The sequence below is a fragment of the Rousettus aegyptiacus genome, unplaced genomic scaffold, assembly GCF_014176215.1.
Source record: "Rousettus aegyptiacus isolate mRouAeg1 unplaced genomic scaffold, mRouAeg1.p scaffold_m13_p_2, whole genome shotgun sequence".
Taxonomy (NCBI): domain Eukaryota; kingdom Metazoa; phylum Chordata; class Mammalia; order Chiroptera; family Pteropodidae; genus Rousettus; species Rousettus aegyptiacus.
Genome location: NW_023416295.1, coordinates 42,329,616 through 42,356,707, shown reverse-complemented (window position 1 = coordinate 42,356,707; position 27,092 = coordinate 42,329,616). Strand labels below are relative to the sequence as shown.

The 27,092-nt window shown below is 34.5% G+C and overlaps 1 protein-coding gene across 5 annotated transcripts in view; it reads right to left on the bottom strand.

Annotated features, from left to right (window-relative positions):
- Positions 1-27,092, bottom strand: part of CCDC141 (coiled-coil domain containing 141) — a 164,705-nt gene that overhangs the window by 12,718 nt on the left and 124,895 nt on the right. For 3 of the 5 annotated variants that reach the window (XM_016152554.2, XM_016152556.2, XM_036237696.1), the window contains 10 exons: positions 23,868-24,047; positions 22,926-23,051; positions 21,032-21,220; positions 20,032-20,211; positions 18,142-18,291; positions 10,282-10,422; positions 9,312-9,506; positions 7,743-7,926; positions 4,461-4,573; positions 732-848 (listed from right to left, as the gene is read on the bottom strand). In XM_016152554.2, coding sequence (XP_016008040.2) covers positions 732-848; positions 4,461-4,573; positions 7,743-7,926; positions 9,312-9,506; positions 10,282-10,422; positions 18,142-18,291; positions 20,032-20,211; positions 21,032-21,220; positions 22,926-23,051; positions 23,868-24,047 — 1,575 coding nt within the window. Of the gene's footprint in view, positions 1-731; positions 849-4,460; positions 4,574-7,742; positions 7,927-9,311; positions 9,507-10,281; positions 10,423-12,415; positions 17,347-18,141; positions 18,292-20,031; positions 20,212-21,031; positions 21,221-22,925; positions 23,052-23,867; positions 24,048-27,092 lie in introns of those variants that run through there. The other 2 variants (XM_016152555.2, XM_016152557.2) reach the window with 2 other exon arrangements.

Here is a 27,092-nt window from a genome sequence, read left to right as displayed (position 1 = left end):
CTGCTTGTTCTTTCGATTCCTTGGGAGAGGAAAAAAAAGAGGGGGAAGGTAACTGGCAAAGGAAGAAGTCAAGAGCTAAGTATAGTCTAGTAGTTTTGAATAGTGCGTAACTTATACCAAAAATCCATATTGAAATGATTTAAATAATGCTTTTGATATCATAACACATTTGCATTTTTGAGTATTTAAAGTTTTTGCTGCATGCTTAATTTATCTGTAATGCATAGGCTTTAAAGTAATTTGAACATTTTTCTAAATACTTTAGTATCTATATTTTTGTTGGATTCTATATTTTAGTGCATGGAAATACCTTAAAAGTAAAGATTCTATGGGAACGACCAAATCATAGCTCGGTGGTATGATAAAGAGGGAGAAGTGAAATCTGAAGTTGGAACTGATTATAAAAAGACTATGCGAAAGGCAGATACAAATAGGAGAGATAGAAGCCGTTTGGGGAGACAGTATGGTGTTTGAACGGCTGTCACAAAGTCACTGTGACATGGTATGGTTCCAGTATTTAGTAGGAGGGGCTCAGAAGAAAATATCATATGGCAGAAGGACTAAGTAAGTGGTAGAAAAGGAATGAGGATACTCACATTGCCTTTACATGGGGAGATTCGATACAGATATATAAGAAGGCTTCAATTCATCTTTTTTTTCTTTTGCAATGCACAATGATTCTAGCCTCAAAACAAAAGTAGTGAATAGTTGAGTTTCATAGTTTTCTTTACCTTATTCATTTTTTCATTGGATTTCGTCTGCTTATTTCTCACCGGTTCATTCAGTAGGTCAATGCAGTCATTGTGGAAGTCTTCTGAATTCAGATTCATTTTCAAAACGTCTCCCTGCTGTACAAAGTAATAGTTAGTGAGAGCTTAAGACAGGAAAGTTGGAGGAACAGCGCCATACAATAACTACTTGGAGGAAAACATAGGCCACTTGCAACCTTTCAGTAAATGTATTCACAAGAGACTGATGTACTCCTGTGATTGATTTATAAAATTATCCCTTCACACTCATGGTTCCCTTCATACTTCACTCCTTTGACTAAAAAAAAATTTGGTTGTTCAAAGGCCCAGCAGAAAAAAATACATTGTTACAATAGGATCCACCTACAGGAGTGGTCTCTAGAGAAAGAAATCATTGTGCATGGCAGCTTATACCAATAGGAGTACCTGGGAAAGCAGCAATGAGGCAGAAATGACTAAAGATCTTTGATGGAGAACAAAGTAGAAAATTCAGAGAATTTACACAAGCAAAATGTTTGGGAGACTCATGAAAAGAGGAAGGAAATATCACTATGATAAAACACACACACACACACACACACACACACACTCACACACAATTGAAAATAAAGGATGCTTCATGTGAGTGAAGATATTTTGTTCCAACATTTCATGGGGCTCCATTTTGGTCATGGAGGTAGAGGGGGTTTGCTAACTACTGGGGGGCTAGTGTGAGGGCAGAGAAGATTTTGTGAAGGTGAAAGAAGCCACAGGTATGCCAAGTGACAAGAGACCAGTTCAGGATGATGATTATGCTACAACAAAAGATTCTCTATTCCGCCCGGAATGTGGTCATTAGAAGATAAGGTGAGCATTAAGAAAACAGGCATGCTCCTCAAGGTACACATTCTACACTGACTCAGAGGATTTGGGGAACTCATTTCTGGGGATATTCAGATTTTAGTTTTAATTCTAAAACTAAACTGATTTGTATCACTGGATAAGTCACTCTTGATACCAAAATGGCAGCTGCTGTGGAAAGAAGATTAGATTTTGAATATATCTAAATCTGAATTCCAGATCCACTACTACTAACCGTGGGAGCCTAAACAAAGCACTTTTATACTCTTTGAACTTTGCCTCTGAAACAAACAAAAAATGTTTGCCTTGTTCCCACCACAAGGTTATTTGGAAATCACTGATATATACATGTTGGCGATTATATGTATCTAATAACTATCTATCTATCTATCTATCTATCTATCTATCTATCTATCTATCTATGAAAATCCTTTGTAAATCTCAAATTGCTATAATAAATAGAAAGGATCATTATCACTATTTCAGTGTTGACAGGGAATCCGGGGCCTATTATTTTTAATGACCCCTGCAAAAGAGAGCCATGGCATCAGCCTTAAAAACATAAGAGCTAGACATTTATGCTTATTATGCAAACCCCTGTCAAGTGTTAGTAAGCATTCTCTGATGACCTTTTGTTCAGGCTGTAACTCATAAGGACAATGCTGATGCTTATTTTTCTTGCCAGAGAGGCCCTTCCTCATTTTTATACCCACCCAAATCAAACTTTTTTGAGCTACTGAATAATTCTTTTTTGTACCAATCCCATAAGTTTTTACTGCAAAAGGAGAACCTGCTTTAGGCAAAGTATTGTGTTGAACATGTGGGATGCTGAACTGAAGAGAGCTATAGGATTTCCTCAAATATAATCAAGTGGGCGGGGTGAGATGGTAATATATGATGCTATGATAGGAAAGAACACAAGTGCTCTAGGAGATCAGACAAGGGGTGAAACACCTAAGGAAGGAGTTGTGGAGAAGGCAGTATTAGAATTTGGCTTTGAGAGAGAGCAAGATTTAGATAAGCAGAGATAAAAGATCATGTGTTTGAAGTAAAGGTTTAGAAGCAGGAAACCTGGGAACATGGGGGTAGTAGACAGGAACAAACCCATGATGACTGTAGAAGCCTCAGAACATTGAAACGGCTTGAATCTGAACTTTATTTGGTAAACAATAAAGAGTTTGTAGTGAAGCGTTTTGAATGTAAAAGTGACACTAGTAGAATTGTATTTAGGAAATGTAATCTAGCCAGAGTGTATAGTTAGGAGGCCCCTGACCAGTGCAAAAGAGAATCCCAATGATGGGTTGGGAATGAGAAGGAGACTGACTACAGGAAGTGTAAAAGGAATGGGAAATGAGGAAGTGTGAAGGAGGAATGAAACAACTTCCAGGAAGAACAGCCATGAAAGTTAAAGGCTGGAAATAGAGATAACTTTAAGAGAATAGATTTTATTAAGTGAATCTTACTTGAAGATTCATAAATGGGAGGGCTGTTGTAGATGTTGGACAGCAAAGAGTCAGAGATTTGCAAACTGTGTGTCGAAAGTCAGAAGACACAGATCCTCAGGAGGTGGGGTAGAGATGGGGAAGAAATGATAAATGTTGAAAAGATGATATAAGCTATATGGCATATTCATACATTACTGGTGGCATTATAATGATAAAGATTTATAAAAAGCAATATAAAAATATACATTAGAAACATTAACAATTTATATAATATATATGTGTGGGTATCGATAAACATTAACAATTTCATACCTATTTACCCGAATCTGCTTTGGAGAATTTATGCATAGGCAATAATATAAAAGAAAGAAAAAGCTGTATGCATGAAAATGTTTGTTGTAATGTTATTTAAATGGTAAAAAAATGGAAAAAGTCTAGATTCTTAATCAAAGAAAAAAATATAATTTTGTTGAATTAAAATGTTAACAAATTATTTTGAATGAAATGGGTATTTAAGTTTATGAAATGGAAATTCATAGAGAAAAAATGGTTGCTGGAAATAATAATTCTGCTCTGTACTGTAAGAGCACCATTATGTCTCAGTAGTAACAATGACAATAATCATAGAAGTCTTCACCCTGGAGCTAGGTTCTTCTATTTTATAGATCAGGAAACTGAGACTCACAGAGATTAAATAATTTACCCCAAATCACAAATCCAATAATCTAGAGAGTCGGCATTTTTAAGCAGCTGCATCTTACTCTAGAGCCTGTGCTCTTAATTATTTTGTCATTTTCTCCATTCAAAATAACCAGTTCTTTCAGCCGGTTATAAAAACAGCACTTATGAATGCAGGTTTTGACATGACATAGACAAAACTATATATATATCTCTTTCAATTGGATTTTGCCTAGACATGACTTAAATATATTTTCTCTATATTTTAGCATCAATTTTTATTCCAGGAACGATGTTAATGATTACATTACTATTTCCATGAAGTTAAATGTTCAATGAATCTAATACCTGAAGATTAGATTTATTTTCTCTGGGGTCACAATTTGGAGGAATAAAAACCTTACATTCATTATCTATGAACCAAAACATAGGCTACTTAATACAGACTTTCCTTTGATTTTAATGGCACACATTTATCCTTTAGAATATGATCCATGAAAATGTAAACGAGACATCTTAATTGTGTCTAGCCTTCATTCTCAGCAATGTTTTTCTCTGCAGTGATGGAAAAGAAACAGAATTAATTATCAGAAACACCCAGATAATTATGTTAGAAAGCTGTGAAACAAATGTTCACATTATGTCCCTTGAGAATGTCCTTTGGAACATTTTTGCACCAGAAAATACTTGATCAACACATTTTTATTTATATCACATAAAAATATATATTCTGGGAAGCCAACATTACCTCCAGCTTTTCTTCAAGCTCTGTGAGAGAGCCACATAATTCAGTAATAGATTCGAGAACCTCTTTGTGTTTTGCTACTGTTTTCTCAGCATATTTCTGCCCTTCTTCAAAACCTGGGAGAAGAATAAATAAAATTACTTTTAAAGACATTTAAAAGAAATTTTTTTTAGTATTTTCTTTTTCAATTATGGTTAATATTTAATATTTTATATTAGTTTTAGGTGTACAAGATAGTGGTTAGACATTTCTATAATTTATGAAGTGATCCCCCTGATTAGTCTAGTAACCACCTGGCGCTATACATAGTTATTACCAAGTAAAACTATTTTTAAAAGTCAAATCCCTGGCAGGAAAAAACAAAAAACAAAACAAAACAAACAAACAAACAAACAAAAAACAGGCATTAATTTATCTCTCCAGTGTCCAGTGTAAGGGCTGGTAGATAGTAAGTGCTTAACAAATACTTGCTGAACAGATAAATAAATAAAAGCATTTTTTTTAAACCAGGTATTCTAGAAAAAAGATTACACTTGCTGCATCATGTCACTTTTATGTAACCTAAATAAGTTGCTATATTAATTTTCTAAAAGCTTTATTCTAATCAGTTTTCTCTAGTTTAGAATATTCAGTAGTTCTTTTCTACCTAGAAAACTATACATTAAAGAACCTCTTTAATACGGTTTCAATTTGCCTCTGTCAAATGTATATCATCCTAATTCTCTCATATATTTAATCTCTGGCCTTACTGGACAAGCAATTCTTCCCTCAAAATCTCCACAGCCACCAAGTATTCTTTGCCATAGTAAGAATGCCCTTTCCTGACTTCCTATTTCTGCTATTAAAATCTTACCTTCCTTTTAAGATCTACTTCAAATGATAGTATCTTTGTGAAAAAATTTTTAATCTTTCCCAAGTGGATTTTATCTTCTCCTACTGGAATAGTAATAAAAATATTTATCACGTAGTGAGTGCACAGACATTTTATGTACATTATCTAATGTAATCCTCCCCAGGAAGGTTCCATTGTGTTTTACAAATGAGGAACCTAAGGCTCAAATGACCTTCGAGTAACCCAGACAATAACTGGAGAACCAGGGATGTGAACCTCGACTACTGAAATACACCATGTAGGCTAAACTGTATAGCACATTGTTATGTGTTAGGCTGAATTGTGTCCCTCTCAAAATGCATATGCTGAAGTCCTAATCCCAGTATCTCAGAATGTTACCATTTTTGGAGATAAGATTTTCAAACTGCAGACTAAGTTAAAAAAATGTTGTTAGGGTGGGGCTCTAATCCAATAAGATTGGTGCTCTTATAAGAAGAGAGAGAAACCAGTGGTGCCTGTGCACAGAGGGACAACCCTGTGATGAGACAGCAAGATGGTGGCCATCCGTAAGCCAAGGATAGAGGCCTCGGGAGAAACCAAACCTGTCGGCACCTTGATCTTAGATGTCTAGCTTCCAGAATTGGGAGGATATAAATTTCTGCTGTTTCAGCCATCTTGTCTAGTATTTTGTTATGGTGGCCCAAGCAGACTGAAACATACATTTATATATTTCTCACTGCCTTTACCATATCGTGTGTTCTATGGCTAGACTGTAGATCCTAGAATAAAGGAACTAAGTCTTATTTGTCTTTATGTCAATCACAGATCCTAGTACCTAACAGGTATTCAAAAAATGTTTGAGATAAATTGTTTTCATTAAAATTCTGAGTTTAATAATGCTTGGGTAGCCGGCAAGAGTCGATATAATATTCTCAAATTAGCTTACTTGATGAAAAATTTAAAAAATGCATAGATTCTATACTGAAAAGATAGACTTGTGCCATTCATTTATTCATTCAATGATTCATTTATTCATCAAATGCTTGTTAAGTACTTAGTATGCACCACAAAGCAGCGAACTAATAGGCAAAATCCCTTTTCTTATGGAGCTTACACTCTGGTGAGGAAAGGCAAGAAATGAACAAGTAGCTATACAATTTGTCAGCTGGTAGCAAAGGCCAGGAAGGAATACAAAACAAAGCAGGACACAAGATTGTGCAGAATGGGGAGGAAATGAAATTTTTATGGGGTCTTCGTGAATACTTACTGTGTCCTGAAATTGAATAGACACTTTAATACAGTAATGAAAATACTGTCCTTGCCCTCAAGGAGCTTCTGGTCAGTAGAGATATCAGACAAATAAACAGGCAATTATGCTACAGTGTGAAAAATATAATAATAGAGGAAAACATATACCATCTCATGAGAATAGAATCCCTCCAAAATTTTTTAGTGAAATTTATACAATGATCGTGGTAAGCATGCTGCATCACATTAGTTTTCACTAATTTTTCAATCTATATTTTACTATGTTTCCACACCTTTCCTTTGGACAATAATTAGTAATTCATTCTCAATTTAATATTAGGTAGCACAGTATATATTGTTCTACAAAATTGTTATGGCTATCTGTGGATAGCGCTTCATGTTATAAGAGAAAAAACTCATTTGGGCAGCCAAATGAAGCTTTTTGTACCACTAGTTGCTATCTTCTTTCTGGGCTGTATTTACCTGGTCACTGGGAATAAGTCTTGGTCTCATAGTTAACAATATCAGGGAATTCAAGAAACTCATTCCTCAGTGCCCTCAAGGACTGTTATCACTCAGGGGCTTCTTAAATGGGAGCCTCTTTTAGATAGAAAAACTTCTCAGATAATACAGCTGACAAGTGTGTTATTTTTTTCCAGTCATAAAGAAGAAAGCAGAGCTCATGAGATGATGATTCAAGCTCTCTTATTTATTCCACAAACAAAAAGAAGGCAAGGGAAAATTTTCTAGCTCCTTCTTATGTCTATGAACTATAACCCTGATAGAAATGAGAGGGCTGTAGAGTTTGGTCTTAGTTCTATACTTATTTAAAGTATTATGGGAGTTTTGTATGTTTTTCAAGAAATCACTCTAGTAAAAATTAGATTTTTGGTCTTGATAAGCTGAGTATTGTTATAGTTTTAATATCTTGAAAATGATTAAAAGGAATGGGGGAGAAAGAGGTTAGAGAAGGAGGATTTACACATAGTAGTTAAAAATCCACAGGCTTCAATTCATCTCTTGCAGACAGAGGTTCTTCCGCAGTTCTCTATTGTTTACTTTTGCTGGTTATGAGCTCTTATCTGGAGCATTTAAGTAGATGTAGTGAGGGCTCTGAGGGTTTGCCATGCTCTTCATTCTGCTGAATTAGGTTCTGTATAGGTTTGTTTAATGGTGAATCATTGGACATCTTAAAAGAGACCTACCGTATAATCGTTGAGCAAGGTCACTGATCTCCTGAATCCTTTCCTCTTGCTGAGGCACTGAGGGCGTAATAAACTTATTGAACTGCTGGTGGAGAATTTCCACAGCTTCCTTTGTCTTGCACTCTGTGGAATATTTTCCAACCCTTATAACTGTGGCACTTGCATCTTCACACCAAAAATGGCACTAAATTAAAATGGGACAAAGCATAGGTTAAAGAGACACCATCCTTCTAAAGTTCTTCATTTTGGCCAATGAAGCATTAAATTTCAATTTCCTCAAACTTTACATTTATATTAGTTTGAAATCTCTAAACCTTTATATAGAAAATATCAAAATATGATCATATACTTTGCACCTGGATATTAGAGTCAGATAAGAAAGTAAAAATATGGAAATTCATTTCATTTCCTCTCTTCTTAGATTTGCCTGAAGCGTAATTCCTAAGGAGAATGTTGCATACTTTTAAGAATAGGTAGTATTTTAAAAAAGGGTATGCACTAAAGGGTATGCACCAAATATCAGCTAAAAAGAAAGAAAAAAGTCCAAACATACAAAAATCCAGCCAAATTAATTGAAATCATTCACAATACATGGATAAAGTATTGCATGATTAACACTCAGATGAATTCTCTTTTAGAGTGAGTTTTAGTCAATGGATTGAGGAACTATCATCTGAAGAACAGCATTTGACCTTTTTAAAATAAAAGACATTCAATTATATTTTCAAAGCACTGTGGAGAATTGAGACAGTTTCTCACTAAAAATAAATAACTGTGATGGAGGGAACATGTCTGACCAAGGCCACAAACACTTAACGCTGAGTGAGAAATAGAAACACATGACTCTGTAAGAAGCTGGCTTTAAATAAATGTCACGTAGTAACAGCAAACCTATATATCATATATGTAAGAGTGATCATCTCAATTCTTCTTAATATGTTAAATCTAAAAACTTTACTACATTAGTGGTAAAGAGAGATTGTTGGTGTCTCAGAATAATGGGCAACAAAGAACACTAAAAACTTTAGTTAGAGTTTCTTCCACACAGTGTGCAAATAATAAATTTAACTTGTCAAATTTCATATATTTTAAGTGTACACTATCATTTATCTTCTTGATAAAAAACAAAAAGAATATCAATAACAATTCTGTACCTGAAAAATCCTAGTATCACCATTTTTTTCTAAACATTTCCAAATTCTGTGAAGTAAATAAGTCATTTTCAGTATTTTAAACAAATATCAAGTAGTGAACACTATTCCATGATGGTTAAATATCCTGAATTGATGAGGTTATGAAGAAATGAGAAATTCTTACATGTTCCTGATAAGAGTAAATTAGTAAAATCTTTCCAAAGAACAATTGGACAATATAATCAAAACCTTATAACATTCATCCCCTTTGGTCTGGCAATTATGCTTTAGAAATTATCCTAAGGAATTAATCATGAAAAGGAGCACAGTACATGGATTTAATGACAATAATAGTCAATGCAGCATTGTTTTAAAGTAGCGGCATAATTTTCTTAAACAACATTATAACATGGATAGCATCACAAGAAGAGAATACCTCTTCTATCATCTCCTGGAGATGCTCAGTCAGGTCCAAATTCTTCTTGTAATCTGTTACAACTTTGTCAAACTCATCCACATGTTTTTGCAAATCCTTCATGGCTTCCAAAAGCACATTAACTTTATTATTTGGATAATTTAAGAAAGAATCAGAAGCTTTAATCTCAACTTTTTCCATTTTCCTCTTCAAAGCCTATGCCAAAAAAAAGTTTTTAAAATAAAGTTCAATTTTTATTTAAAAGGCTAGCAAATGATTCAATATTGGAGAAAAACTTGGAAAAAAATTTGTAGCTTCTTCCATTAAAGTATTAAAATCATAATTATTACAAATGTATTTTGGAAAGAATGGGTTTCCTTCCAGGTAGTATATTGATTCAGCATTTAGCAAACAAACAAAATTTTTTCTACATCAGAGTCTGTTCCAGATTTTGAGAATGATACTATGATTAAAAAAATAAGACGATAATCATAAAATCATATACTTTATTGTCTTCAGTAAGTTCAATGTTTCCTGGGAAAGGCATTTAAATAATCTGCCCAGCACATGTGATAATTGAGGTAGGTAAAAGGGGCTATAACAACATTGGAGAAAACTCCCAACAGAAGCGAGTGCAAGGAAAGGAAGAGAAGCGTGCAAAAGGTGTATGTATGTGTGCATGAATGTGTATATGTGTGTGCTTGTGTGTGTGTGTGTTGATGGGAAGAATAGAAGCAAAGAAGCTAGATAGGTTTGGCAAACCATTCTGGAGCAGCCTTCAAGAGATAAATCAATTTATTACATATGTTACATGAAGAACCCAATTGTTCTAAAAATGAAAAACACATTTTTCAGTCCCAATGCATTAAAATGCCCAAGATTAGGCATCTAGAATTGAAATGTAAATGATTTTGCAATAATTGTTGTAGTATATGCAAACATATACATGCACTCTTTCTCTCTCTGTCTCTCTCTCTCTCTTTCTTGTTACCTGTATTTTTTCAGCATACATATCAACTTGTTGAATTTGATATTTAAGAGCCTTCAGATTCCGAGCCTTTTCATTTTTCTTACTGTAATTAAACTTCAAGTTGTTGAATTTCTTTTTGGTATCTTTGAATGATTCTTTGAGCTACAGGTCAATAAAAAGAAAGGTGATTTCCTTAAAAATATTCACTTGTAATAAATCAAAATATTTAAACATTTCAAAATATCCATAATCTTTAAAATGTATCTAGAGTGATTTCAATAGAAAACAAGTCTGCTAAATGAACATATAATGTGAATTTAAACATAGACCCAAAATATACATAATTATAAATTGTTCTTAGTACTTTTTGAATTGTAACTTATAATTAGGATTCCAGTTATAGAATATTTTTTGGCTTCCACTCAATAAAGTTTTTTTTTAATATATCATAGACTTTCAACAACTCTTATTTTTTTAATTTCTACTTATTTAATATAAATTTTTCCATTTATTCTGTTCCCCGTGTGCTAATATTTGTCCCAACTCCCAATGTTCTCTAACAGCCATCACGTATACATTATTAAGGCTCCAAGAAGCTGTTCATGCTGCAGAGGTCAATGAAATTATGACATTTAGACTACCTAGGATATTAGTAGGGTAGAAGAGGAAACTCATTATGGGATTTAGTAGGAAAAGAACTTTTTTGCCCAATTCTAGCTAAAAATTATTTTTTGTGAACAGTTTCCAGAAGGTTTTTAATTCTTAGGTATACGCCATTAACTTCAGAGGTCCATCAAAAATGGAAAAGTAAAATGACAGTTGTTATCGATGATATGAAGCTAATGTGTGTATAACAAAGTACATGGCTAAACATTGAGAACAGGGCTTAAGTTATGAGAGTCTCAAGAACAAATAGTTCAGATTTACCAGTGAACCAAACTTTTAAGCAGTCCTGTTCCATTGAACACACCACTTCTGTGCCCTTCTCTATATTCAAAAAGAATAACACATTGACAGGCCATTCTCTCCTTATATTACCAGCAAAAAGAAGGACGGAGAAAACTTAAACCTTCTCAGATTATATGGGAGCATTTAACATCAAGAATGAACAATGTCATGGTTGATAAACTATGGTAAGAAAAGTCAGAAAAACATTAAAATTATTTTCAATGACAGAAAATAAATTATTTGAGAGAGAATAAAGGCTGTGCATCTGCTAGATTTTAAATTTGTAATGCAGAAAACACGCCCACCTTAGAAAACGCTTTCTTTCTCAAAATGTTTATTTTGAATTCTGCATATTGTAAAAACAAAATCTTAACTTTATTTTTAACACTTCTTGGAGCCAATTATCCATAAAGCCCTAGCAGACTTGTATACATAAAAATTACTATACTGATGCAATTTTTGCACCTGATGCACCAATACTTAATCAGAGATGTTTATTTTATGTGGCAAATAAAGTGTTGAACATTTGTTTTAAGCTACCAACTAAGCACAGAGATCACGCTAAACATTTAAATTGATAAATCAGTTACATTCTAAAAGAGTAGAAAGAATTATAGCATCAATATTTGAAATTATTTCTCTATCAGAACAGAAAAATGTTTAAAAGATCACATTCAGTTAATATATTTATGAGATAATTAGTATTTGAATTCTCTCATATTTGGTGTTTTAATATGCATGTGCTTGATTTTAGTGGGAAAAGCCAGATGAGGTAAACTTTATGAGATTAAAAAGACTCTATAAAGAGACTATATCCTGTATTATTCATATAAAACTTGGGAAGGAACTGTTTTCTATGAAGTCAAAGTCTGTAACTATGGGCATAATAATCACTACATTGAAGGAAATCATAGACCCTCATATCTTTAAAAAACATGTTCTCAGCGGGAAGTTAGTGTTTAATGAGTAGAGTTTCTGATTAAGATAATGAAAAAGTTCTGAAAATGAATAGTGGTGATGATTGTATAATAATGTAAATGTACATAATATCACTGATTTGTACCCTTAAAATGATTAAGATGGTAAAATTTATGTTATGTGTATTTTACCACAATAAATAAAATTTCTGTTTATAATAAAATTAAAATTAAAAATGAAACAAAGAGGGACATAACATTTCCTATATTTATTGATTAAAAAAATAAAATATTACATATTTTTTCCCTTGCTAGAACATGATATATATTATAAACTTCAGTCATCAGCCTAACATCTACTGTGTTACATCTGCTTGTTTAGATGCGAAAGATCAACATCTATTTGAAAACCACGTAATGAATGGAGAAAGGTTGAACCTTAAGCCCTTATTTCTAAATCATGAAATTTTAAGTCTATTTTGGATTAACAAATGTAAGACTGATAAGTGGTGAGTGCACTTTTATTTCTATTTGCTTCAAACTGTATGCACTTTCACAAAAGATGATTCATAAAGACAAAGAATGTTCATGGCGCTATGGGTATACAAAAAGGGACCCGCTTCTTTCTGATACATGAGATCCTCTGAGGAAGTTGCTGGCACTTTTCTCTTTTGGTCCCACTGGAAATCCATCTTAAATCCCATGCCTTCCCAAGCTCAAATTTGGGACCGCTGCAGACACAAGTGGAAGGCAGCATGCATGAACTACCTTTAGCAACCAGATATTCAGAAAAATCTAGCCACACTTAATTTTCTTACCTGCACATTTCAATATGAAAACTTAACTTCCCATCTAATCCTCGCATAACTTGTGATCATATTTTTAAAAGAACTGAGTGCCATGGTTGCTTAGCTGTGGTATCGTTGTTCATGCAGCTGTTTCTAACTTTAGTTAGCTTGTCAACAATGGGGAATGTTGACGATGGTTAAGCCAACTGCTCCACTGGGGCACATAGGCCAAAAAAATACCCAAAGCTTGGGGCAAGATAAAGTTTATCCTATTAGAAATCTTTAAATGTCGTTATAATTCATATTCGTAAAACTTCTGAAAGCGTTAAAAAAAAAATCAGGAGAAAGCTTTTTTTTCCCTCAGTGAATAGTTTGATTTTCCTATTTTTCCACTTGCTCGGCTCCTCCATATTTGTTATGGAATAAGCAGACTAAGTTAATATAGCTATAATTAGAAAAAAAAAAACATTAAGACTTTAATACTGTAGTTCTTTTGTAACTAGCAGAATGAGCATCCTCACCAAGTTTTCCGGGAAGTGGTAGCCTCTCTCAGGGTTAAGAATAAACAAAACTTCTTTGAGAATAAGCAAAAGGGAAAGAGGCTGGCGACAGGAGGCTTGCTTGCTATTCTTAGTCCTTGATGAAGCTGGTTAAGGCAGCTTTGGCACAAGAATGAATTATTTGTGAGTCTATTGCTGGCAAGGCCAATTTAAATATGTGAAGGGCATGGGACATTTTAAAATTAAAGAAATGCATTTAAAACAAAAGGCTTTCTTTAGAACTACGGCACGTATTTGGTCAGAAGCAAAAAATGAAACGAGTAGTTCATTTCTCTTAATGTTCACTTCACGAGCTTTATTTCTTGCCCACCATTGTGTTCACTCCAGATAAAAAGATCTCTGTTTGATGTTCATTTTCACTAAGAGAAAGTTGTGATGTTATCACCTCCCAGGGATGTTTACATTTGAAAGGAAGGGACCCAAAGACTCAGTTTAACTGGAATGATTTGTTACAATGATTAATGGTGGAACATTAGGCCTCAGTGCTGGAGAGATTTCAGGACAAGACTTTCTTGCCCTCCTTCCATTTGGCAACTGCACTGCTGTCTTCCTGTGCTTAAGGCCAGTCTTGTAGCAGCAGAAAGTGGGGCACCGTGGAAGGAAAAGACAACTGCTCCTTTTTAAATTGTAGGTGGCAGCTTGTCTCAGTAGTACCTATTTTATCCACTCTGCAATTTTTGCTTGTTCATAATATATTTAAGTTTTATTTTCTGAACATGATAACTATGATTGTACACTTCAGTTATCTATAGTTTTAGGAAGAAGAGTCATTTTGCAGATGTAAAACACCAAACTTTTAACATAATTGAACTCTATGGGATGGACATTTTCAGAACAAATTATAATCATTACTATTCTCTTATATATACTATTGAATGAACCCACAGTGGGGCCTGATAATGAGTGACTGTGACTGAAATCCCATGGGCTTTAATTTGCCTAAGACTCTGTTTCCTGAGGACTTTTACATACTATGGCTCAGCACAACAGTAGCCACAGTGATTTATGTTAAATGACAATAATTTAGTTCTTTTCTTAAAATGATAATTTAGGGTTATCAATCTGGAAAATAATAATAATTACCTGTACTATACCATGGTGCTTCCCCCATCAGGTGTTTTGACCTCTGTACCCTTTCTCTGCTTCCTTTCTTGCTAGTTGGTGACTGTCCATGGTCGTTTTGTTAATGGCAAAGCATCATACAATGTCAGGAGGTTTAATTTAATAGTCGTATATGCGTATATAGCTGTACCATTCCCCTATTCTAATTTACTGCTTCTAATGTGCCCTGTATCTCTGGAACTCAGATGAATGACTTGTCCAAATTCACAAAAGAATTTGTGTGATTAGAACACACACTCTGATATGTGGAATATATATATATTTCTTTCCTGCTGGGTAAGATGTTGCTATAGTATAAAAACTTCAGGCTAAAGTAATATAATTATATGAAAGCTTCTGTTTACAAATTTATTTTGAGAAAATGGATACCAACCCAATTCTGTCATATTATTCTTTTCAGCAAAGTAATTGTGACCCATAATGAGACTCAAGTTACAAATTTCCATTAACATCATGTAAATGCAAAGGTAATTTTTTTTGTCAGATTGCAAGAAGAAAACGTGCTCAATATTAACTTATTACATTTCTAAATGAAGATGTGTAAAGAATGAGTAATGATGTTCTGTCATGCAATATGGCAGATAATGTCCGTAATGCTTTGTGTATTAACAACTTATTTATATTGCCAGGCAAGAAGATACATAGTGAAATTCAACATTCACACATATAAATGTATCTTTGTGTGAAATGGGTGAGAAAAAAAAAAAAAAAAAACCTCCAGAAAATATGGGAGTCCAAAGGCCATGTTTTCTAGTAGATAAACATGGAGAAAATAAGATTTCTCAGTTCTCCATATTATATAGTGTACAAAATTAGAAAAAATAATATTTTACCTAAAAATAATCAGGGCAAAAAAAGTATGGTTCTTTGTCGTTAAGAAATTATCCCATCATATTAAAAAAAAGTCATACTTAGAATATCTCACTTTGTTTTGCCTTTAGGTACCGAGTGCTTTTCTAAGGACCTTTAGTGTAGTTTAAACCATGTAAATTAGTTATGCCAACATCGAGAAAGTAATTTCGAAATAACCAAATAAACTGTGCTCTTATATCAGATCATGTAAACAGCTTATAACACATATGCTAGAAAATAAAGGTAGAAGAGGAAAACATAGAAAAAGGACACATTTAACATCAGATCATGCAGTGGGTGAACAGACTAAATTCAAGTGAATGGTGAACTCTGAGTTTAGCAAGTGACAAGTATGTTTGTGGCCAGTTAATTAGCCTCTGGCCCAAAGCTGAATCTCTGAAACACTATGAGCAGAGACTCTGCAGTCCTGTTTCACATTGCTCAAATAAAAATCGTATACACCTCAGTTTTCTTATCTGAAAATGGAGATGTTGAACTAGACATTCTCCAAAATATATTTCAACTCAGAGTCTGTGACCTTCTAGGATGCTCTCTTAGCACATTACAAACAAAATAATGTGTTTTCAAATCAAGATAAAAAAAAAAAAACAAATGCTATGTTTTGTCTAGATCCCTGATGGGCATCTGGTTTTATATTTTTATCCAGAAAAAAAGTAGTATAAGATATTGCTTTTAATTTTACATAATGTTTTAAGTATCTATACCAAATATTAATGATGATAAAAATAACAAAAATGTCTAGGTGTCAAATATTATCACCACTTGGAATCTGGCCACCTGTTTGTGATCTGATGTTTACATTACAAACTAGAACACACATATCTTTATTTTACTAAAGGTCACTGAAAATATTCCTTCTGATTATTTTCCCATTTAGGCTCATGGTTGGAAAGTCCAGGACATAGATCTACACTGTGACATGCCTGCTGTAATCTTTACAAGACGGGAAAGGGGAAAAAGACCAAAGAGTTCAAAGATCCTTTAAATATGAAACTGTAACCTACATCAAAGATTAGTTGAAGTAGAAGCAAATGGGAAGAATAGCTTTTAATACTTAAGATCATGTTAAAGTGAGATCTGATTTCTAAATCAAATCCTTATATATCTGGTTGCTCATTCCTGTTTTGGTACAGACAATCCTGGGGCATCCCTACTATGACTAGAAAGGTCATCTGTTGTCACTGAGGCTGGCTCCCAGCATAGGCTCATCACGAGGCAGCCCCCGTAAATAGAACCACTGTGGGAAGGGCCTGAACAGGGAGACCCAACTCCATAAATGCCATAGAACTTCAGGGAGATGGAAACCAAGCCACAGGGGCCTGGGAATAAGCCTTAGCCTGCTCCACTTGTGGTCTCAGGAAACAGCTGAACAGCACGGCCAGCAGAGAGATTTTCAGCAAGACAAAAGTTTACAAAATAAGAAGAAGAAAATAAGAAGAGGGAGAAGGAGGAGGAGGAAAGAATATAACACTGGGGAAGATAGTAAACGAATTGTTTTCATGCCTGGGAATCTACATTTTGTAGTATTGGAGAGAATAATGTTCTTCTTAAGATGTTTTCCTTACCAAGACATGACTAAAGAGTTGTTAGCTGCAGTACAGGAACCAGAAGAGGCCATTCTACTACCTAGAAAGCACGTTATGCTATGGATTTAACCCCTTAATGAATCTCTAGCCCAGAATGATTCCCTGGAACACAGACTCTGAGCAGAAACTCTACAGTCCTGCAGCTCATTGCTAAAATAAAAATTGCTGCTGATGTTAGTTTGTGCTTCCCTCCTATTGAATGGGATCCAAGTGGCATCGTCTGCTCTCTTCTCTTGCTTCCTCCTAGCCATTCTTCCCTCCTGTTCTTGGCTGTGGTCTATGAAAGTGTGACCTGCAGGAAAGGACACTTCAGAGCAAGACCATGTTTAAGTTTAGTTACTCAAACTTTAATGCATGCTCTAATGTTTGACAATATTTGGCATGTGTTGGGCATTGTGTGAATTGGTTATTAACAGAACATTCACGAAGGTTTACCACTTCCTTCTCCTCCTACCCTCTTTCCTAATAGATTTGTGACTGATGGACTCAGAAACAGTGTGCTCTAAGTGAGGATGAATCTGGAATTATGGTACCTTGTGTGCTACTGTCAATTCCTAGTCAAGAATTGGGACCCTTGCTATCCTGAACAGGTATGCATTTGAAAGGAAAGTTTGACTATGGGAAGGTAATGGTTGTAGCCCAGTATGTGTCTAGGCCTCTAAGGCAAAAAGCCTGGTCCTTAGCATCCCTTCACTGTGAGTCAGTGGTACTTAAATAGAATCTCAGCAGGCTGTTGCTGGCTGCAAAGGGACACTGTCACCCTTTCTGTCCTGACAGGCTATAATCACTCAAGTACATGACTACTATAAGGGTTTGAGTGGGGGGGAGAAAAAAAGCATATGATAAACAGCAATACTACTCTCTAGGTTTTTCGATGCATTGACAATGCGCTGACTTCAACAAATTTGGGAGCTTGAAGTTTACTCAAACTTTCTGATCCTTGAGGCCATTGCTCTGTGGACTAAAGGTCAAGGGTGAAAAATAAGTCTGAGTCTCGCATGTGTGTGCATGTGCACATGCATAGACATTTAGACACACAATTTAGGTTCAGAGAGGCTTTTGGCAATGTGTCATTCATGGCACCAACCTCGTTTATCTCATCCCTCGTGGTACAGTACTCCATACTGCACGTCAGGGTCCGCTCATACTCCCTGGCTTTTGTGTGCCACTTCATTCTCTCCCCATCAAGGATGTCCAGCTGTTGCTGCAGGCTCTTTGCAGACACATTAGAGCAGTTCTAAAAATGAAAGAGAAGTGAAAGTGACAAAGGAAACAGGCGAAACAGCAATGAGACAAATATGCTATTTACCCGCATTATGAAATTCATAAATGACATTTAAAGCAACAGGCTCCTGATTTTTTTTTTTTTTTTTTTTTTACCTTAAGCACATTTGAATATAATGATTTCGGAAAGAAGCCAGACACCCAACATGATGGGAGAGGCAAACTGTTGTATTTCCAATCTTGAAACTTCAGTTTTGAAGATCTGCTCATCACATTCGACTCCTCAGAGATACCATTCATTATAAGGTATAATTTTTACTTCAAAAGGCATAAAATATGCATTAGAAAAATTCAGCTTCTTCACTATAATTTTCCTGTCAACTTGGTCTGAACCTCAGGTTCATTATGCAAGTCCTCCAGTCTCTGCTCAGAAGAGTGCTGCTGAGGCCAAGCCCAGACACAATTGGAGAACAATTTACATTACTTGTGCAAAGCGAGAGGTCTTAGGTTTTTTTTTTCTATTTAAATTTACTAATAAAATAAAGCTCTTTAAAAAGAACGCTCCTTCTTAGAAAAAATATATTCTATTAATGGTGACAGGTATTTTGTATTTCTATGTCTTTCAATGAAAAATACTTTAGGTTCAGTGCATTCCACATAGTTTACTGGATATTTTAAATAGACTTTAAAATAAAATTGGCCATTATGATTTTATTAATGTTATACATATTGGATAGCATAAACAGGATCACTTCTCCCCTCAAATTAGGAATTTGGAGAAGGATATATATATATTTTAAATCAGAGTCCAAATGTGTTATTTATGAAAATTTGATCTGGAATTACTTCCTTCTGTTTTAGACTCCTTTGTTAAGGTCATTTCAGTGGAATAACGCAGATCCAATGACCAGTACCAAGAGCCTTTGTTCTCTACCAAGAGGTTCTTTCATTTTGGCTTTTTATGGAAAAAGCAGCTTTGCTGGGCCTCTAATTCTTCATCTGTAAAATGAGTGTCTTGGGATAGATGATCTCTGGGATACTTTGCAGATTTGAAATGCTTAAGCTGTATTTTTCAAGATATAAAGCATGAGCCACATTAATAATTCTAAAATTTCTAGTAGTCACATTAAAAATTAAAAAAGAAACAGGTGAAATTATTTTTTATAATATAGTTTAATCAAATATGTCCAAATATCAAATTTTTACCATGTAAGAAAATATTTTAAAAATTAACAAGGTTTTTTTTTTTAATGCTAATCTGGCGTGTATTTTATGTTTATAGTGCATCTCAATTGTTACTAAATTTCTATCAGAAATACTTTAACCGTATTTAAATTTCATAGAATTTATAGTTTAAAATGTAGATTTCCATATTCAAGTTGTTCTCAACATACTTAAAAGTTTTCCAATAACTACGCTGAGTGTCAATTTTCATTTAAAATTATATAAAATTAAAAGTTTAGTTCCTTAGCTGCATCAGGCACATTTGAAATGTGAAAAATTCACTGCTGTATTAGACAACACATCTCTACAATTTTTAATTAGCACGAGAATAGATGTATCAAATAAGACTTTTATAATCAGATTTTCGGGTTTGGTTTTTTTTCCTTAAAATGTTTTTCTTTTGTTACAGGGAATGGTTTAATGTATCTTTTAATTTAACATGTACTAGGCAATCTGCCTGGTTTCTTCCCTATTATAGCCCAACTCCCACTATAATTAGGTATGAAGGATGGTGTTCTAAGTTGCTTACAGGCCGCTGCACTGATGAGATGATGTTCACTCCCAGGGAAAGGGCCAATCTGTGCAGATGGTCTATATGTGCCTGCTTTTCCAGAGAGTGACTGAGATGAACCTGGATATCGTGAGCATGATCCAGTTCCTTTGGTTGTTCCAGAAACTCCAGTCCTCTTGATTTGAAGAGATGTTCCAGCTGGAATATAAGGCATTAACAATTAACCTGAGTTTCATATTTTTATAAAGACAGATTTTTTGGAAGCCTATTTCCTTTAACATATTTTATTAGCTGGACAAAATGCCACCAAGCCCATCTATAATGATCAATGTTATGGCCAAATAAGAGTTGTAATACTACAAATGAATAGGGTAATATTGAAGGGCTAATGTTGTCAGTTCTATTAAATAAATAAATAAACACTTTTTGGTCATAATCTAAAACTTAAGAGAGATCTAAGTCTATGATCTGAGTAAATTCAGAGGCCATTTTAAAGGGATATCAATACATCTCCATTTTCTGTTAATAGAAGCTAATATCTGAATTTTTACTGAGTACTCTATGATTTTAGGTACTTGAGATACAAAAAAAAAAAAAAAAAAGAATTTGTTTTCTTCTCTCAAAGAGCTTATGGTTAAGTTAAGGGGTGAGTAACTAAGAATCAATCTGCTAAAATAACAGATGTGTGGAATAAACAATGAGAGTTCTAGAAATTAAGAAGGTAGGATTGTTGGAAGGAGGGACAGGGTCTAGACTGCAGAGGATGGAGAAAAGGACCTGTGGTAATGGCAGCCTGAGAGTCAAGGTGTTAGGAATGTACGGGGCATCTTTGAGGGACCAAAAAGAGCTGTTTGGCTAAAATATAAGGGAGGATAGAGGTAGAGTGAGAGAAAACTTTAAGGCCAGATTGTGGAAAATTTCTAATAAGCAATTTGACTTTTATTTATTATATAATAATTTATATTTAATTTCATAGTTTAAAACTTTGTGTCTTCCAGTTATCTATGACAAGTCATACCTCTTCCCTGACTTGGTGGAACTGAACTGTCTTGTACAGGATGTCCTCGTAGTCTCGGATTTTCTCTTTCTGTTTTTGATGGAGATGAATGAGGTCCTTCAGCTGTTGAGACTTCTCTTTCACAGGGACACCTTTGCCACTTAGCTCTTCTGATTCTTTTATAATGTACTGAACCTCATCATTCAGTTGCTAAAATGTTGAAATCAGTAAAAAAAAATTCCAGCTTTTAGAGCTTTCAACTTTACAACTGACTATGTGAAGATGTAAGTAATCAATCATTCTCTCATTTAACAAAAACTTGTTAGGAGCCTCGCCTCCACCTCTGCAAATCCAGGCATTCTGCTTAATACTAAGGATACATTAGTTCATTCCTATATTCTCAGAAAAAAAAAATTTTGATTATAAGCAATGCAAAAAAAGTACCTCAAAATTAGGTGGTAAAATGCAAAATCATATATTTGTATAGCACACAAAATATTCTAGTCATCTATTAAGTAATGGTATTTCAGATATTTTATAAAGCCTTGATCATCTCTGATATTTAATATAGACTAGAATCAGGTGGTATGGTAAGAACACCAAGAAAAGACAAGCGTATTGCTTTTCCTCTGTGATAAAAGAATGATCAGAATGAACCACAGCTGAGCATAACAGTAGCTATATTTTTTATTTAAAAGTGGTCATCTCAGAACCCACAAATAGCTACCACATGTAGGGAGGGATAAACCGTCTTCTCTTTTATCTAGTACTACTCAGAAACCCCTCATAGCAATCCAGATCCTAAGGTAAAACTTGCAAAGGGTGGACAACTCAAAGAGGAAGCTACTGAAAACCAAGCATGTGGGCATCAAATATATGCACATCACAGTGACAGGGCTAAAGGAAGCTATACGGTCCCTAATTTAGAGGATTTTACACATGCACATACTCACACATTTGTATGGGAACACGCACATGAGCACACATGAAATGCAAATAAGCATAGGGTATCTCAATAAGCCTAACATGTAGGCTGATTAAATTTTCTACGAGTTTGGAGGAAAGAGTTCACTGGGGACTATAATGTTGTGTGCTTTGTGTTGGGGGCTGGGTGGGGTGATTATATATTATATTGGTTTGTCTCAAAGGAACCTAAGTTAAATAATCCATAAAAGAATCTTCAGTTTTCTGATTCTGAATTCTTTAAAGCCAACACTTACAAAGTAGTGACAAACAGAAACACAGATACCTTAACTTTCCTGTAAAGAACAAGAATCTGGGCAGGAGGATAACAAGACTAGCAACCATTTTTGTCAGTGGTGTCAAATTTAGGAGTAGCAAAAAGTGGGGAGTATGGGATGCATTAGCAGTCGGGGACTTGGAACATGACTCATAGTTTTATCTTTCATATCCTGAGGGCTTTCTGAAAGGGAAAATAGGAGAACACAGCAAAATTCCTGGGAGGGTGGTATGAACCTGGAGTGCCAATCAGTGGGAACAGTGACATCACGGTGGTCATTTCTGGGGTGGCTGAGGGCAACAGAGCCTTTGTGTCAGAGGGTGCTCATCCTTATTCTGAGATGATTTGATCTAAAAGCATGTCTATACTCCTTAAGAAAGTGATTAGAATGAATATATATGATGAAAACATTGATAAGGCAATAATTTAATGTAAATTAAAATAATCTAAGACTACTTTAAGAACATTTTGCAGCCCTAATATTTATCATCTAATGCATAATGGTGCAGAAAAACAGTGTAAAAACCGTGTTTTTATAAGTGGATTTTTAGACAAGCAATATTTTAGTTTAAAAAATGGTAATTCACTAGTCTGCTAAAATTAATTAGGTAAATTGCAACCAAGCAGTTAAAAATGCTTTTCCTTTCACCCAAGTTCATCGGTTTGTTTCTTCACCTGGAACTGAGGCTTCATTGCATTCCATTTTTTCCGTAGACCTAAAATGGTCTGGAGGCTCCCTCCAAGGTCAAGTGCAGTCACAGACATAAGTGCTTCCTGAAGAAGTTTTAAGTTGTGAGTAGTCTGAAATAAACATTGGATGGTTAGGTGTATATTTTCCTTGCACCACTAGTAAATATGTTATAATCATTCCAGTGATGACATGGTATGTTATCAAACTTTTCAATCCCCATAAAAACACTCATCACCTCAAGTGACCTCATGGTTCTAAACCACTAATGAACAAAAGTCCATTGAGCTTCCTTTACCTTTTCCAGTTTTTTGTGGTAAAATAAGTATAATAAGTTTTAGCATTTGAATCATGTTTAAGTGTGCAGCTCAGTGGTGCCAGTATATTCATATTGGTGGGAAACCATCATCATCATTCATCTCCAGAATTTTGTTGTCATCTCTAACTGTAACTCTGTACCCATTAAATGCTAATTCCCATTTTCCTCTCCCCTCAGCCCCTGATAACCTCTATTCTGCTTTCTCTATGAATTTGACGACTCCAAGTACTTCATGTAAGTGGAATCATAATATTTATTCTTTTGTATCTGGCTTATTTCACTCAGCATAATGTTTTCGAGAATCTTTCATGTTGTACCATGTGTTAGAATTTCATTCCTTAGTAATAGTGGTCCCCAACCGTTTTGGCCCCAGGGCCTGGTGCTCCTATGCGAATCTAATGCCTGATGATCTGAGGTGGAGCTGAGGGGGTAATGCTAGTGCTGGGGAGGGGCTGCAAATACAAATGAAGCTTCACTCGCTCTCCCACCACTCACTTCCTGCTGTGTGGCCCAGTTCCTAATAGGCCAGGGAGAGGTACTGGTCCGCGGCCCGGGGGTTGGGGACCCATTCTTTATGAGACTGAATAATACCCATTGCATATTCCCTCACCTTTCTAAGTTGCTCTTTGAATGCGCCCCACTGCTGTTTCACAGGCTTGCTTGCAGTGGCTTCAAGTTGCCGTGCCATCCGAAGGAGGCTGAGTTCTTCCCTTTCTGCCTTTTGGCTTTCCATAGTGTTCTCCATAATGTGGACTTTATTTTTCACACTTAATATTTCATTCTCTTTTGCCTGTTAAATTAACAATCCATATAATGGCTTTTCTTTCCGAAGAAATACAACATTTTGCATTTAATATTCTAGGAGGAAACCAAAACAGATCACAACCAAAGCGGAGCATGGTTCTGATACGAAAATAAATCAGAAATGCCTGTGCAGATGAACAGCTAGGCTCTAAGAACCCATGTTCCATGCTCAAACATCAGTCCTGGGTTCTTCAAGACCCCAGTGGTATTTGAGTCCCCTGCTACTGTCTGGTTATTTCCTGCAGCTTGAGGGGGTGATTGAACGAGCAATGGGATCCAGAAATATTAAGTCAAGAGTTTAATGCATAAGTTTTAAAGTGTATTCTACCTTTCATTTTTAACACATGCAATAGCAGATGTCAAAATCTCAGGATCAGGGACTATGACAGGGCAGATTGTTCTGGGCGCCGCCCCCCCCCCCCTTTTTTTAAACCAGCCCATTGTATGTATTACAACCAGTTTCCTTGGTGAGCAGTTCCTCAAGTTCCTCTTTGTGGAAACTAAAATGTTCATCTATATAGCTTTATATTTGTATTTCTATCATGCACCAAAAGCACAATATCTATATTCAAAACTTCCTTTCTGAACCTCTATATGTCTAATTTGAAATCCTTTAAACAATGGTTTTACACAAAGAAAAAATCAGTTGGAAGTAGGAGGATAAGAGAGGTAAAAAGTAAGACTTTGTGCTATTTTATGTGTAAACATCAAAAAATGTAGAATATTTGTCTGGCAAAACAATAGTTTCTAGTTTGATGGCCAGCCTTTATCAATAAATTCTTGAATTTCTAAAGAGCAAATGTACATATAGATTTCTATAATGACAATGACAACTAAGTATCTAAAAGGGACCTTTTAAATTGTAGTCTGAAGACAATATCATAAATATGTAATAGGATATTTTAAATAATAGGCTATCTTGTTTTTAAATTATTTTAAATCACATTAATATTGTATATCTATATTTTATATTAACTTTGACATTATAAAATGTCAATTAGTTGCAGGTTCTAAATGAGATTCCTCCCATGACTTTGGGGATGTAGGAATAAAATGACATATTCTGTAATTATGATTAAGAAGATTATATATATATTGAAAGGTATTAGAAAAGTTCATCAGGATCCACCCTAAATCATAATTTTTATCTCTGCCGTAAATAAATTTAGGGTGTCTTTCACATATTATTAAGAAACTATTAATCAAAAGGTAAAATATAATTTAACATAAACATGGAAATTGCAGCATGCCAATGACAACTACAATCAGCAGAGAGAGTATGATGATCTGAGTGAGGTCTGGAAAAGGGAGAGCTATAGCAGGATTTGTTGATGTCTAGCTAGCAGGATCCAAAAAGAGTGATTATGTATTAGGCAGATTTAAGTATTTTGACCATTCGGGAAGATTAAATAATTTGCCCAAGGTTTAGTTGGTAATCTCACTATTCATTCTGCTTCTGTGTGAGCTCTTGAAAAAATTGCCATAACCTGGTCTAATATGGCATTAAACTTTCCATTTTCTGTTTAGATTCCATCACAATGATCTTCTGATGTTTTGCTTTATAGGTACCTTGATAATAGGAAGACGGTATCCCAGATATCATTCTTGGTATTCATCACTATAAATTAGTAAATTAGTGCTTTTATCAAGATATATGCCAGATTTCTCACTTAAATCAGCTTCTCCAGTCCTGATGATTTTTAGGTGAACTAAAAGATTTCATTTTCACGCTTGAAAATATGAGCTGTGGCAACCCAATCAAGAGCAGAATAGTTAGTGGAAAATGCCAGCTGGACTTCTTTCTTAACAACCAAACTGGTGACCACACCTCAACATTAATGTTTGTTTAAAAGTCTAATGATCCAAAAGATATGAAGGGAATAAAAAAATGTGTTTTACTTGCTTTACTGATAATATCTTATTTCAAAATACTGCTGAACCAATAAAGTTAACTATTATGTGGACTTTAATTCTTATTAACAAGGAGGAATTTATCCTATGACAGTGGTAAAGACCTTGGGGTAAAGTATGGAGTTTTTATACATAATGACTGACATTTGATAAATATTCATTAGTCTTGCCAAGACGGGACTGACTACATGACTGGAAACTAAGAGAAAAAGTAGACAATTAAAATAACTTCAGATCCAGATATAGGAATTAGCTGACACATGCTTTAAAATGCCGATGATTAATATGATCAAATAAGTATAGCAAAAGTGGAAAAAGAGAGGATGAGAAATAGAATTTCATCAGAAACTGAAATCTAATAAAAAAAAGAGCCAACTGGAAGTTTCAGAAATGAAAAATAAAAATTCTGAAATGAAATTAGTAATAAAAAATAGACAAAAAATGTAATTTGCAAATATTTGAATTTCCTTACGAGTGTAAGTTAGAGAAGTACACAATCAAGAGATGGAATAATATATACTGAATAAAGTAAAAATGTAAAAGATAAATTAGATACATAGATACACACATACATAGATGTAGATAATACAAGTTATAAATATTCCAAATGAAAAATAACTTAATTATTTTTTACAATAAGCTCCTGTATAACATAAATACATGGGCAAATTGCTTAGCAAGTTTCCTTATATGCTTAAAAGTAGTATTAAGTAAATTAGAACTATTTAATGTACATTTTGTTTCCACATAGATTTAATAAGAATGGTTTTCAAAAAACAAAGGTTGAAACAAAGCAGATAAAGAAAAGATTGCAGCTCAAAGTAGCTCAGGGTAGTTAGACAGAACCTAACTTTCCCAAATGAATTCAGGCTCCAGACTGAGATTAATCACATTTCAGAGTACTGAGAAAATTGCAGATGTCAGTTATCTTTGCAAATCTACAGAAAATAGGAGAAGGGCCAGAAAATTAGAGAAAGAAAAATGCTTTGACTTTCAAAAGGGGGGAAAGGATGGGCTACATAATTTACAGATGAGAAAGCTTTACAATGAAAACCGGTGCAATAAGTTCATCATTAATCAAGCATTTGTGATCACTTCGGAAAGAATTCCTTTATCACTA